Below are 13,565 nucleotides of genomic sequence, written 5' to 3'. Positions count from 1 at the left end.
GGAGCGCACGCCAGACAGAGAGGGAGAGAGATGGAACAAGGGACAGATAGAGGAATCCCTTCTGCTAAGCAAACCTCTGCTTGGAAAAAGAGAGAGAGAGAGAGAGAGAGAGAGAGAGAAAAGACTGTCGAGAGATGATGGGTGAGAAAAAAAATAGCTTTAATGCTGAAACATTTCATGCTTCAGAAAGACTCTAGAAAAAGAGAGAGAGAGGAGGAGCTAAGCAGAGTGGGTGCATCGCATGGTGCAACTCTGCTGGGCTGGTGCCAGATCCTCCGTCTGGCCTGAGGCTCTGCCAGGGCTGCGAAGAGGCAGGCCGGCCTGGTCCATTCAAAACGAAACGTCAATACACCCAGAACCTAACTGACCCTCTGCTGGGATACAAGGAATATGTAAAAGCTCATTCCTGAGTGATTGTTGACATTGTGGGTTCCCGCTAGTATTTCACACACGTACGCACACACTCGCATGCGCACGCACGAACATGCTTCTAGGGGCAGAACTACAGCTTATGATAACGATGGGGGAAATGTGTTCCCTGCCATTTCTGGCTGTTGTTTAGAACTCTCATGAAATGTGATTTTAATCAGAAGATACAATTTCTGGGATTTCCAGTTGAATATTACCACCGAGGGTTACAGAATTACTTTGGCTAATATTCTACTTGTACAATACCTGCTGTCAAAGAAATGGGAAAGAAATTGTGAGCTCAAATTCCAGCGCCCTTTGTTCTGCCAGTACGAGTAAACCGGTGTGCTTGGCAACGTCCGCAAGGAGAGAGTGCCAGTTCGCAGGCTGTTTGTAAATACCGCTCCCAACCTCCTTTTGCGACGGCTCCACGGATGAGTCTCTCGGGAGCCTGGAGTGCCAGGAGAGGAGCGCGTCATGAGACCAGCGGGATCTTATTCTCCCAAAGTGGCGCTCGAGGTGAGCCTCCATTTTGTGATGGGCGTGCTCACTTCAGACGCACGTAAGCGCGCCACCGCGTAGTCACGATGCGCTCGAGTGCCAGGCCGAGAACCGCTTGCACGTTTGGACCGGGGTTCGGTTGGGTGACTCGGTTCGATGAGGGTGAGCGGGGCTTAGTGGTGCCTGCAAATGGCTGTGTGTGACTGCAGACGGGTAGATGATGATGGTGGTGGTGATGAAGAAGATGAAGATGATGGATTTGTCTTAAGGATTATGTCAGGCTGTTCGTGACATGGCTACAAAAATACCGTCGTGCCATTGTTTAGTTTTGCCATCTATATTTCTGGTGTTTGCGTTAATATGCGAGTGCCTGCGCATGTGTGTGCGTGTGTGTGAGAGACAGCCAGTGAGACTGAGTAAGCAAGATTTTTGACTTTCTGCAGTGGTTACTCAGATGTTCTGATTTGCCCATTTAAACACAAATGCATTTCAGTGTTTTTGAGTATTACTGAGCCAAATTGCTGTTTATCACATATGTTCTGTCAACACGGAGCTGTTTGTCCCTGACATTCGTTTTGATGATGGGGTAGTTTACTGCAACTATGATTCTGTTCACAGAGCCGTAGTGTAAGTTGGTTTCATATCAAAACTGCTTCCATTTTAGCAATTCACGCCTTAAGATGGTGTACAATTATTGCTTTCCAAACCCTTCTTGCAAAAATTACATTCAATTTTGAGTGCAGAACTGCAAGACTCCTCTCTCCTTATTACTCCCCTGTAATGTGCTGGTTCCAGCTGTGAAACAGTGTTAGCCTGCACTTCTTTTCACAGTGAAATACCTACATATTTTCTTAATGAAAATTCAAGACTGGCCACTTAAGTTTTCAAATGAGAGTAGGTTAATGTTAGGCTGGAAATTACACTGCAGGGAAGCAATAAGGAGCGAGGTTCACCCAGGCCTGCTCGCGCCCGAATGAAACCGGCACGTGGCTTCAAACTTGGCTTGGCGAAGCGTCGTGTTAAACACCTGCCCGGTAATCCGTTAATACGCACAAATGTATGTTTGCCTGGCATAAGCATGCTGTGCTTTACAAGCTTTCTCGTAGGCAGAAAGCAAATGAAAGCGAGACAGGGAGAGAGAGAGAGAGAGAGAGAGAGAGAGAGAGAGAGAGAGAGAGAGAGAGAGAGAGAGAGAGAGAGAGAGAGAGAGAGGGAGAGCTTAGACCATCATCTAGAACAGAAAATTATTCCACCATTGTCTCATATTTCACACTTTGCGGCATATAAGCTTTGAGAAAAGGTCAGTGAAAATAGAGGATGAATTCATGTATAGTCTGTCCTCTCCCTCCTGTTATCTAAGGACATTAATCCGTACTGTGAAACCAGAGTAACCGAGTGCTTTTTAGAACCTCACTGTGAAAAGACGCACCGGAGCTGGTGCATCAGCTGGCTGTGTCCTCCCTGTTCTCAGCCTGGAAGTTTGGGAATGCGCTAGCAGTACTTATGCACAGGCTCATGTAGATGATGTGTGGTAGTGGCCTGGCCAGAGGGCAGCTTCATCTGAATTCTCTTGGGATTATGCTGAACGATGAATGTGCACTGTTTCATTACCATAGCAATTAAGAATGTGATGTCATACCCTGCGGTCCTCACTAAAACTAAAACCAAGGTGGCATGTAAAACAAACAAACAAAAAATAAATAAACCAATATGCCCTTCAGGCTAGACTCCATTTGAAATGACAAAGCCCAGGCCCTCTCCCATTCCCATTGGACCCCTCTCCCATTCCCACTGGACCCCTCTCCCATTCCCATTGGACCCCTCTCCCATTCCCACTGGACCCCTCTCCCATTCCCACTGGACCCCTCTCCCATTCCCACTGGACCCCTCTCCCATTCCCATTGGACCCCTCTCCCATTCCCACTGGACCCCTCTCCCATTCCCACTGGACCCCTCTCCCATTCCCATTGGACCCCTCTCCCATTCCCATTGGACCCCTCTCCCATTCCCACTGGACCCCTCTCCCATTCCCACTGGACCCCTCTCCCATTCCCACTGGACCCCTCTCCCATTCCCATTGGACCCCTCTCCCATTCCCACCACACCCCCCCTTCACTCCCAGCACTCTCCATCATGGAGCACTGGATGGCTCCCATTGCCGTTCTCCACTATCGCCCCAGCCCACCCCAGTATTTGTAGCCCCACCACCCTGCAGAAAGGAAAGGTCAGGTGTGGAGTGCTCCTCTCCTCCTAAATTGGCTGTTTTCGCTCCGGATGTGATTGTGGCGTGGTTCGACTTGAGCTCGATCCTCCTTGAAAGGTCTGCTTTCACCACCCTGGGGCCCACCGTGAAGGTCCGCCGATCCACGCTGTTTCCCCTTTGGAGAACCCGGCATCTCAAAAAAAAAAAAAAAAAAAAAAAAAAACCCTTAAAAAGTGCCCCTTTTTTTCAGCTACAGAATACAGTCGAGAATAATCACTGTTCCATTTCACAGACAAACATCAGAACCTGCCGTATGAAACCGCTTTGTGTCTACAGCCACTTTACGAGACCCTGCTATAGATCAAAGTGAATTGGACCAAATTTAAACTCACATTGAGTAGAACGGCCGCGCCCCACCTCCAGCCCCCGCACTTCATTACCAAGGAGACACAGGCCCAATCTCCGCAAGGTCCTAAAGGGAGAAAGAAAAGCCGCCAGTGTGTTTTAGTGTGCCTGGAGACCGTCAGGGCTGTGTGGACTGCTTTGGTATCAGAGAAAAACAGGCCTGTCTGAATATTGACCCTGCCCCCCTCCCATAGGGATCGACAGAGACTCAGTGGCGTCAGGCAGACTTGCCGCAGCTCCAGGGCTGGGCTGACAAGGGACTGCTGACACAGCCAAAGATGGTAAGGAGACTGCCACCCACTCACTGCCATTTTTTAAGGCTTTTGTTTATTTATTTATTTTTTTGTTTATTTATTTGTTGTTGTTGTTGTTGTTGTTGTTGTTTGTTGTTGCCCATTCCTGCTGCTGGGCAGGAGAACGGGCGTGTACGCACTGCGGCCCCGTGGCTGCCGGGGTCAAGGGGCGCCGCCTCTAGTGGATGCCGAGGGTTTTGTGTCACATGAATATTTGTGCCCTCTCCAGTGTGCGCATCATTCTAGGGGAGCTCGGGGCGAGACCGTTAGTGTCTGGGATAGGAAGTCACACAGTAGCGTGTAAAAGCATTGATGTAGCCGTGTTCGCGTTCTAATAACAACTGTCTCCTTAATTTCTGTCTGTGCCTGATTTCCTACAGCCATTGATTTTCTCCCTAGTTTTTGCTGACGTAGGACACACAAATAAGATCACACTTCCACGGAGACATGCACTACCCCAGGCTTCTCTAATGACCGGAGAGCTTTATCACTGAAAACATGTATTAGAGTAGAGCCTGACATTTCAGCATTACCATTAATAAGGCCATTACAGTGCAGGGATTCAGTGGCAGGTAGCACAGAGACACAGTGCAGAGCATCCTTCCACAGTGCACCCACTCACACGCGCGCACACACACTCACACCAACACACACCCCTGGCTGTGCTTGACTCAGGGACATTAGACTGGTTGAACCCATATTTTTATCCCCATGCTGACATTCTCTAAGGCACTTATGTAAGGCAGAGTGGCAGAACCACTTCCTTCCCACACACACACACACACATACACACACACACACACACACACACACACACACACACACACACACGCGGGCGCGCGCGCACACACAACACGGTGTTCAGAAACGATGTTTGAGGAAATAAAGGGGTGTAATCAGGGGTTGCTGTACTGCTGAATGCGGGAGACCATGATGATGAAGATGATGAAGGTGGGTCCTGAGGCAGACACCCAGGCCTCTCCGATGGCTCGGTCTACCGGGTCTCGCTGCCTCTTCCTCCCCCAACGCTCCGTCCTCGGGCCCTTTGTACTGTATGTATCTCCCCCCATACAGAACACAGTCTCCCGCTCATCACGTTAAGCCTCCTCGACGCCGACCCCCCCCCCCCCCACACACACACACACACACGTCTGTGTTCCGGCGTTACAGACCACGTCCCTGCCGTGGCTTCGGCCTGTGAATCCTCACCCGCGCCAGCCGCACTCAGAGGAAGCGAAGAGCTGATCGCAAGGTCTCTTTAAGGTCCAGCGGGGTCCTGCAGTAGGACCGCGGCCCCCCGCAGTACTCAGGCTGTAGTGTGGTGGGGAATTCAGCGCAGTTAAAGCACCGGAGGACAGCGCCAGCACCAAAGGAGAGTGTCTGGGAGGAGAAGGATTGTACTGGCATGAAATTCATTTTATTTTGAATATTCACAGATCACATTCATTCTGTTTCATAGGAAGCGTTTAAATTTTTTTCTCGGTTAAAATAGTACACAGCAGAAGATGTCCTTAAAAATATCATCCCCAAACCCAAATATGCACAGATGTGCATGAACACACACACACACACACAAGTGCACGCACACAAAGACACACATGCACACTCACAGGCTCACACAGACACGCAAGACACAAACCCCAATCAAGTCCTGCTGCACTGACAGCTACCTAAGCCGTTTGTGTCTCAATATACTGTGTGCTAATTTACATAGGCGCCTGCAGAGATTTGCAGACGGGCCTCTGGGTTACCACCATCATTTTGTCATATTTGAAACTGCAAGTGTGTGTGCAGAGACAGAAAATGGAGGCAAAGATCTATCCAGAGTCCAGATCTCAAAGGAGAGAGTGTAAAGTCTACCAAGCAAGAGTAATTTTCAACCAGACATCTTAGTCTTAGCTGATGGCTATGGTACCATTACAATTAAAAATATTGAGGCTTCTCTATATTTGTTCTGTTATCCGATGTAATCTATATTAAAATGAGGCCTCTCACTATACCTGCAGGGAACCAAACTAACCTTTCTAAATATGCTAACCTTTATAACAGGACCAAGGACCAGTTGGAGTACAGACAGAATATTTTTGATCAGCTAAAAATATCTGTGGCTTGGGCTTAGATGTGAGCTGTCCTCTGTGTTACGGCCCCTCTCGAATCTGTCAGTAGGAAGCATTAGAATGTTTTGCCCCTCCGTATCTTCACTCTAGATCTAGATGGGAAATTACACCACACGCAGGAGGTGGAGGTCTTGTGTTAAACATAGTTGGCTAACAGTCAGCTCACAGGCAGACACAATCAGGTTGACGCAGGTTTTCCCTTTGAGGTTTTTTTTTTAAAAAAACTGCATTTTAGCGCTGACTAAAATCTTTTGTCAGTGATGGTGCCCGTGTCAGACCCCTTGGCTGGTTCCTAAAAAATCTTGTCACTTTAAACCACACGGAGTGCGACGATAAAGTCGTCCAGGTTGCCGTGTTCGTGCCGTGCGTAATGCTGTCAGGATCCTCAGCTGAGGCGATGTCGTGGGAGCCTTCCGCTCACTCAAATCTTTTTCCCGTCTTTTCTGCTTAATACACCTGACAGGAGGGCAGCTTTGAAAAGACACAACCCTGTCTCTAAACACTCAGAACCCTGCAGCTACCAACACCCACCAGCACACGCACATATGTACACCCTTCATGCTAATGTCTTCATATATTTAGCAGTGATGCGGTGTAGAGGCAGAAGCGTGGAGCTGCTTCAGCTCTGGCTGCCCCGGGGCTGATGGCACACACCGGCCGGCTGAATGGGCAGCAGTGCGGGACTCCCACAAGCATCAAAACATACGCAAAATCAAAAACACGCACTGACAGATGAAGAGAGGCTACAGGAACCTTCACAACAGTCTGGCGTTGTAGCAAGATTTTCCCTCTACCCTGTATAACATGCATTTTTGTTTCAGGGGGACATTGTCAGTGAAAATGGTCATTGGTTTGTTTATTGGTGTGTAGAACAGGAATTCACATAGCCAATCTACTGCATTAAATTACATTTAATGATCATTTGAAATAGGTGTTAATGGGAATAATTTTCTGAAAGTGTAAAATCGGCAAAACTGATGTAAATTCATTTATTTGACTATGTTCTTTCTCAGCCCCCAAAAAAAGCACAATGGATAATGCACACCGCCAAAGCAATTGCTATCAGTTCTAGTATCAGGGTTTAAACTGCGTAGAATTTTTGAGCTTATTGTTGGGACTTCTGCCATTGGAGAGAAACTCGTTCAGCCGTGTCCTCTGGCTTCCCTCTGTCTACACAGATAATCAGCAACATGGAGCCTCAGGTGACGAACGGGCCCAACCCGGCCACAGCCAACGGGCCCTCCAGCAACAGTCGCAGCTGCCCGTCGCCCATGCAGACCGGCGGCGCCAACGACGACAGCAAGACCAACCTCATTGTCAACTACCTGCCCCAGAACATGACCCAGGAGGAGTTCCGCAGCCTCTTCGGTAGTATCGGCGAGATCGAGTCCTGCAAGCTGGTCCGCGACAAGATCACAGGTACACTGGGAAGAGGGGGTGGGTAGGGGAGGGGTGAGGGGCCGAGATGAGGGGACCCTTGTGGCTGCTGGGGGGGGTGAAACTCGTGGGTGGAACCCAAGAAATGAGGCGACCCGGGGCTGAGAGGACCAAACTGTCGGTTGTTATTGTCTACGTGAAATCAGGAGCCAGTGGAACAATGGAAGGCATGAGTAGAGCAGTCAGGGCCGCGAATAGCAGCCGCCTACGTTGCGTAATACTCCACCCGACGAGACGCAACGAAGCCCACACAAAGTCTCCAGGCGGGTGTGAAAATGGATCGGTAAGAAGACGTCCTCCTGCCGCTGCCCCGAACCGCAAGCGAAGAAGGGGAGGAGAAAGCCCAACCCTTCTGGGTCCTCAGACTGGGAGCCGCGCTCGGCCGTGCCCCGAACCCTTCGTGGTGCAGGGGCAGCATGCTGGGACTCCGCGCTGGGGTAACGTAGAGAGCGAGAGAGAGCGAGGACGCAGAGGTGTGGAAGCAGTGTTCCCCTGCTAATCGTGGCCCTAATCCCCCACTAGTGGCTATGTGGGTGGCACACAGATGGATGGGAAGGCTGCTAGCAGATAATGCCAGATAATGGCTTCCATTTTATATCCTACTTAGTGACACTTCGCTCTGGATAATCTCATTAGAGCAGGGTCAGGCCTAAAGCCTCCGCTTCCTTTTAAACAAAGAGGGGGTTGGAGGGGGCGGTCACGAAGCTCAGTGAGAAAGGACAGGGAGGAAGAAGCAACCGTCGGCCACTGGTCGCGGGTCACGGGTGCCGCTTGCCAGCAGATGGCAGCGCACAGACATCACCGGTAGGCTCCGCAGGCTGGTGCAAACCGGCATGGACCCACTTCCGATTTTCACGAGTTTCGAATGCTGTGTTTTGCAACTTGCAGTTCTTCGAGGTCCTGATTTGAACACACCTGATTTAGACTCTTCTACCGATCACTGGGTCCTTGCACGTCTGCAGGGCGAAGCGCTTTGGCCAGGCAGGAAAGAACACTGATCAAGTAGTTCCTCAAACATCACTTCAGTAGGGTCCCCACGGGCCCTGTGCATTCGCTTATCACGCTTAACATTGCAGTGGCGTTCCATGGGCAGAAGAGGAACGTGATTGTTGTGTAAATACTATAGAGGGTGTTGGTATTAAGGTAATGAGTTCTTATGGAGAGTTAGGAGACTGGTGTGGCTGGAGGCCTCATGGTGTGCGCAAGCTCATCCCCAGATCAGTGGGTACTGTTTGTCTCCTCTGAGTCTCTAAAATGTTCTAGGAGAGCCTTATAAATATTCTTCTTCCCTCTCTTTTGTAACCTCCCCAACACACACACACACACACATTCTCCTATCTGTGGCTCCACTCCCCTGGGTGCAATTTCCCAGTTCAGAATTTTAGACTAACTAAGCACTCCGTGTTCTCCGAGAAAAACGCAGGACGGCAGGAGGCTGTGTGCGCAGGCTGCTGCCATCATTAGCTACAGTCTCAGGTCTGACAGAGGGAGACGGTGACAGAGTGCGTGCGGGCGAGCCGCAGTTTTACAGTAAGGACAGCGTCTGAGCCTCCGTGCCATAATATTTGACCAGATCAGTCTCCGCGAGCATGGCGCTCGCCTTTCATCTGCACTCGCTCCCCTCAGTTTCTCAAAGCCCTTCCACGTACACGCCAAGCCTTTTACAAAGCAGTTCAAACAGAGCAGCAACAGGGTGAAGACAAGCAGGCCTCCTACGCCCCCCATCTCGTCCTCGCTCCCTCTCGATCCTGTCAGCTTTGAAGAGACGCCAGGCGGATGAGCTAGCATTTAGCCGCGGCTAACACCCTCGCTCCGACACGCCCGGCTGACTGCTGGCCACTGAAGTGCCACCACAGACTGTTTACCCTTCCCCACTGGCACGCACGCACGCACCACTTCCATCAGTTGGCAAAAATATAGCCTTTCGTTTTTTTTGTTTTTTTTTAATCTCATCTTAAAACAAAAATTTAAAAAGGCAGTATGTGTTGTGCGTCATATGGTTAGTTAGGGTCAATATTTATCCTCATCGTGTGTAAATTCTGTCAGCGAAAAACTATTTTATCCTGGCACCGGGGGAGGGGAAAGCATTTTAAAAGTCATTACGGCAAGGGTTTGTTTGAGGCGACGAGCAAAACAGATGGCTATGCTGCTAACCTAGTGCAAAGTCTTTGTTTTTAAAGGCCTGAAACAAGCAAAAAATCCCTCAGGTCAGAATGCGCACATCTCCCACCAACAGTGCCTGGCCACCTCCTCCTCGCTCGCTTCTGGTGTGCTAGGCAGCGTCTTGGACGAAAACTTTTAATGGAATACATTAAAAAACAGTTTGCGCTTCAAGCTAGCAAGGGCCAGGCGGCGGAGATGACTGATTGGAAGCTGGCCTGGAGAAGGGAGGATAACTATTGGGTTCTTGTCAGCTTTCCTGACCCCATAGACCATTTTCTCCACTTTCCTAACTGCATTTTCCCCAGGAAGGTGGAAAAAAAAAAAAAACAACAACGAATGAGTTGTGTTTACAATGACAGGGCAGAAAAGAAACAGTACTCGTGGCAGGCTGCGAATCGATTGCGTCTGTGATTTTCCATCTGGGGAGGAGGAGGGTAGAGAAACAGAAAAGTCATCTGTTCGCGTTCTGTAAGCGGTAAACAATTACTGTGTGATTAAAAATGAAAAATTGCTCATTTTTCCCTTTCTTTCTCTCTGTTACACACACACACACACACACACACACACACACACACACACACACAGGCCCACACTGCATTGCCCAGGCGTCTATGATGCCTGCCATTCAGTTTCATTGGTTTCCCTTACTCGCCTAGTCCACAGATGCTGTTGGCTGCTGTTTAGTGGCTTGGCACAGGAAGTGATGCTCCTATCAGTTCAGTCTGTGTTTAACACTTACTCGGCCGACATCAAAGAGGCCTCCCGCACTGCACGGCTGCTCGCTCACTTACAGGTCCCTCTAGCAAGCACAGCAACACTGTTACCACCATCTGCTGTACCACTGATCTACGCGCAGTGCTCCCAGGTTGAGCATGCACTAACTCCACCGCCAGCTGATCTCCGATCAGGGTGTGCAGGTCACGCACACAGCACGGGGGGGGGGGTGGCACACAGCAGAATCCAAAAAAATTCTGAGACCGCCCGACTCTAACACCGTTCCCGCAATTCCAACCTGGTGGCATGAAAAATTAATTGGGCTTGCTGTTTACTGAAACACTGTACAGTTCCAGAGCGCATGTGGAAATACCACAAACACACAGAACCTTTAGCTGCCACAAATCTGAGATGAAAATGTCCTCCTTGTAGCGTCTCATAAGTGCTTTAATCCTAGTGAGACCAAATAAAAAGGCGACTATCCAAAGAGGGTCCGGTGACAGACGTTACACAGACGGGGTGACAGAAGAGGACATGACGCAGTGCTCCGTAAAGCAGAGATAATGAATATTCCAGCATGTGCCGGAGAAACAGAACGACGCCTTGATGAATTCCAATTTCAGTGCGGTGAAAGTATGATGGAACGGGTAATTGTTATTCAAGCTAAAAGCATCTGAAACCAATCTGCACTGTGTGACAATGAACTCTAATTCACAGTCTCTCTTTCTCCGAAACAATAAACAGCACAGAGAGGATGAATCAACATCCTATAGCCGTCCTTTAGCTGAGGACATCAAGCACTATCTCTCCGTTACACACTAAACCTCTATATCCAGGCCGCCAAGGCGAGTCAGAGAGCAGCATAGCGTAACAAGAATGAAAATCGCGAGCGGCATATCACAGCTCCACACAGGCTTCCCAGGAGCCCAAGGGGCGGCTGCCAGAGCGGCGCTGGCATCTCGCACACGCCGCTCTGACGTTGTTTCGTTGGGGTGTCCCAGATTTGTGAGGGGCCCACCGGCGCGCCCACGCACACGTAGCTCGTCCCGGCCGGGCAGGGCGAGGCCGCCCACGCGCTTCGGGCTCGACGCCAAAGCACCGGAGGCACCGGCACAGCAAGGGAGAACCTGGGGGCGGAATGCTCCGGCTCGCCGCACCACCAGCCTGGCAGGGAGACACGCTGACAGCTCTGCATCCGCTTCCTGCACCGCACTGTTTACCGGGAGGGTGCCGCACGTTCGGAAGTTTCGTTTTTTTCTTCCCCTCAGCGGAGAGGCGGCAGAGATCGGTAAAGTCATTCGGAGGACGAAGGGCACGAAGCGTTGTGAAATGTAATATCATCAGTCTAAACCTGCCATGTGGTCATCTAAAAGTGAAGGGTAGGGCCCCAGAGAACACACATTCACACAGGACAGCGATCTGCGCACACAGGCTGGGCGCCGCCTGTGTAGTACACTGGAGTGCAGGCCCGCGTGTGTCCCGAAGAAGGACGTGCTCATCCCGCTAAGCTGTCTGACGCCGTGTAGTTTCTGCGCATGTTGTAAAGGAGCTCAGGCTGTCAGACATGACAGCGGTCTGTCCGGCTCTGCAGACAGAGTGGCCTTGTTTTGGTAGACAACATCTAAATTAACCTCAGGTCTTCAAATACACAGCTTCAGATTCTCTTGTAAGCTATGCAAAAACTTGTGGACATAAAAAGAAGCACGTTAAGCGCATTTTAACACCAAATAAATTAGGAATGCAATAATAACAGATCAATTAAAAGCACAATTTTTATTAGTCACTTAGTGAAATCAGCTATATGGGTGTTACCCCGCGTTATTACATGACACTGCAAGCATAAAGCTGATCCATAACATTTCTTAGATGAGATTAAACACCTGTGTATCAAGATGAATATGGGAATTTGTATTTGCGTTAAACGGCCGTCCAAAGGCTGTCATTGATGGAGTCACTGCTGAAGCCCTACCAGAGTTACAGGTATGCCTGTGGCATTCAGAGCCATCAGTAAGAATCTTTAATGAAAATCCAATTAGAATATGGTGAGCTGCTTTTAGCTTTTGTCTGAGAGAGCACTTAGGCGGCCTTGACTGAATTATGGAGCTTATGTAGCACGAATGGCCTGAATTAAAGCCATTAGAGTTAATGATAAACAACATTTATAATGCAAACTTATATCATAACACAGCGCATTATCCAATTATACTCCACTCAAGCCTTCGTCTGCTTTGATGGAAGATTACTGAGCAAATTAGAAAAGTCGTGAAGTCATAGTTTACTTTCAAGTTGGCTAATGTGGAATTTGATTAAGTGTAAATAAATTTGTCCTTTTTTGTGTTTTCGGCACTGCTGTTATCTGAACAGAATGGCTTGGAAATGGTGATGTTTTTCCGCAGCAGAGCTGCACTGTCCCTAGACTCTAGCAGCCGGGGCACAATGCCAGGGAGGCAACCACAGGGATACATTTGTTTTGACAAATTGAAGAGGTTTTTTTTGCCTCTCCTTTTTTTTTTTTTTTTTTTTTTTTGTACCTTCCCCAAACCAAATCTGACTAAATTTAAGACTGACCAAATACATTATCTTGTTTTGTAGCCGGGGAACTTCATGCTATCGAGGTGAGTTAGCATCACATGCTCAGAGAACTGTCATGTTTCCTCGCTGTTGTGCTCGCCGCGCTTCCTCCCCACGCGGATGTTAGTTTCAGCTCTGCTGCTTGACTCAGGCAGAGGCCGAGTGAAACTGCAGGCACAACATGGTCGCCGGAGTCTTTGAGAAGGCGGTGTCTACTGCAGGCAATGTACTGTTTAAACTCCATTTCCTCTCGTTCTCAATTAGCGAAAGCGCTGGACCTTTAAATGATGTTTCAACAATTCCAATCATTTAAAGATCAAGATTGAAATTATTCAGATTTTCAGTCTAGTGTGAAGATTTTGAAAGTGTATTGTTCCGTTACTGGAAACACACAAATGACTGAAATATGAGATTAGGTACTGTGTACAGTAGACACACACTACAACACAATAAGCAGAGCACATGTATGAAAAGGTGCGTGTATGGATGTATTGATATATCCTCAGCTCCAAAAAAAACCAAAACCCTCAAAGGAAAGCAGCAGTTTGAGTTGTCCTTATGTGGACATTTGCACGTGTAAACATGGCAGGACACCCACCCGACACTAATCTCACACACTGTGAATGCAGGTACTGGGGGGATGAGCCATAATGGCTTAGTCACACACTCTAGCTGTGGTGCCTGTGGTTTGTCTCCCCCAGAGAGAAGCACTGCTTACCAGCCCTTTCTAGACGCCGCATGGAAGACAAGCAA

At 49.1% G+C, this 13,565-nt stretch overlaps 1 protein-coding gene across 5 annotated transcripts in view; it reads left to right on the top strand.

The window, feature by feature from the left end:
* The window catches only part of elavl4 (ELAV like neuron-specific RNA binding protein 4), a 66,563-nt gene that overhangs the window by 30,622 nt on the left and 22,376 nt on the right, over positions 1-13,565 (top strand). For all 5 annotated transcript variants that reach the window (XM_027001394.2, XM_027001396.2, XM_027001393.2 and 2 more), the window contains exons 2-3: positions 3,712-3,798; positions 7,106-7,346. In XM_027001394.2, the coding sequence (XP_026857195.2) occupies positions 3,712-3,798; positions 7,106-7,346 (328 nt within the window). The remainder of the gene's footprint in view (positions 1-3,711; positions 3,799-7,105; positions 7,347-13,565) is intronic.

This window comes from Electrophorus electricus, chromosome 23, assembly GCF_013358815.1.
Source record: "Electrophorus electricus isolate fEleEle1 chromosome 23, fEleEle1.pri, whole genome shotgun sequence".
Taxonomy (NCBI): domain Eukaryota; kingdom Metazoa; phylum Chordata; class Actinopteri; order Gymnotiformes; family Gymnotidae; genus Electrophorus; species Electrophorus electricus.
This window is presented reverse-complemented; position numbering and strand designations above follow the sequence as displayed.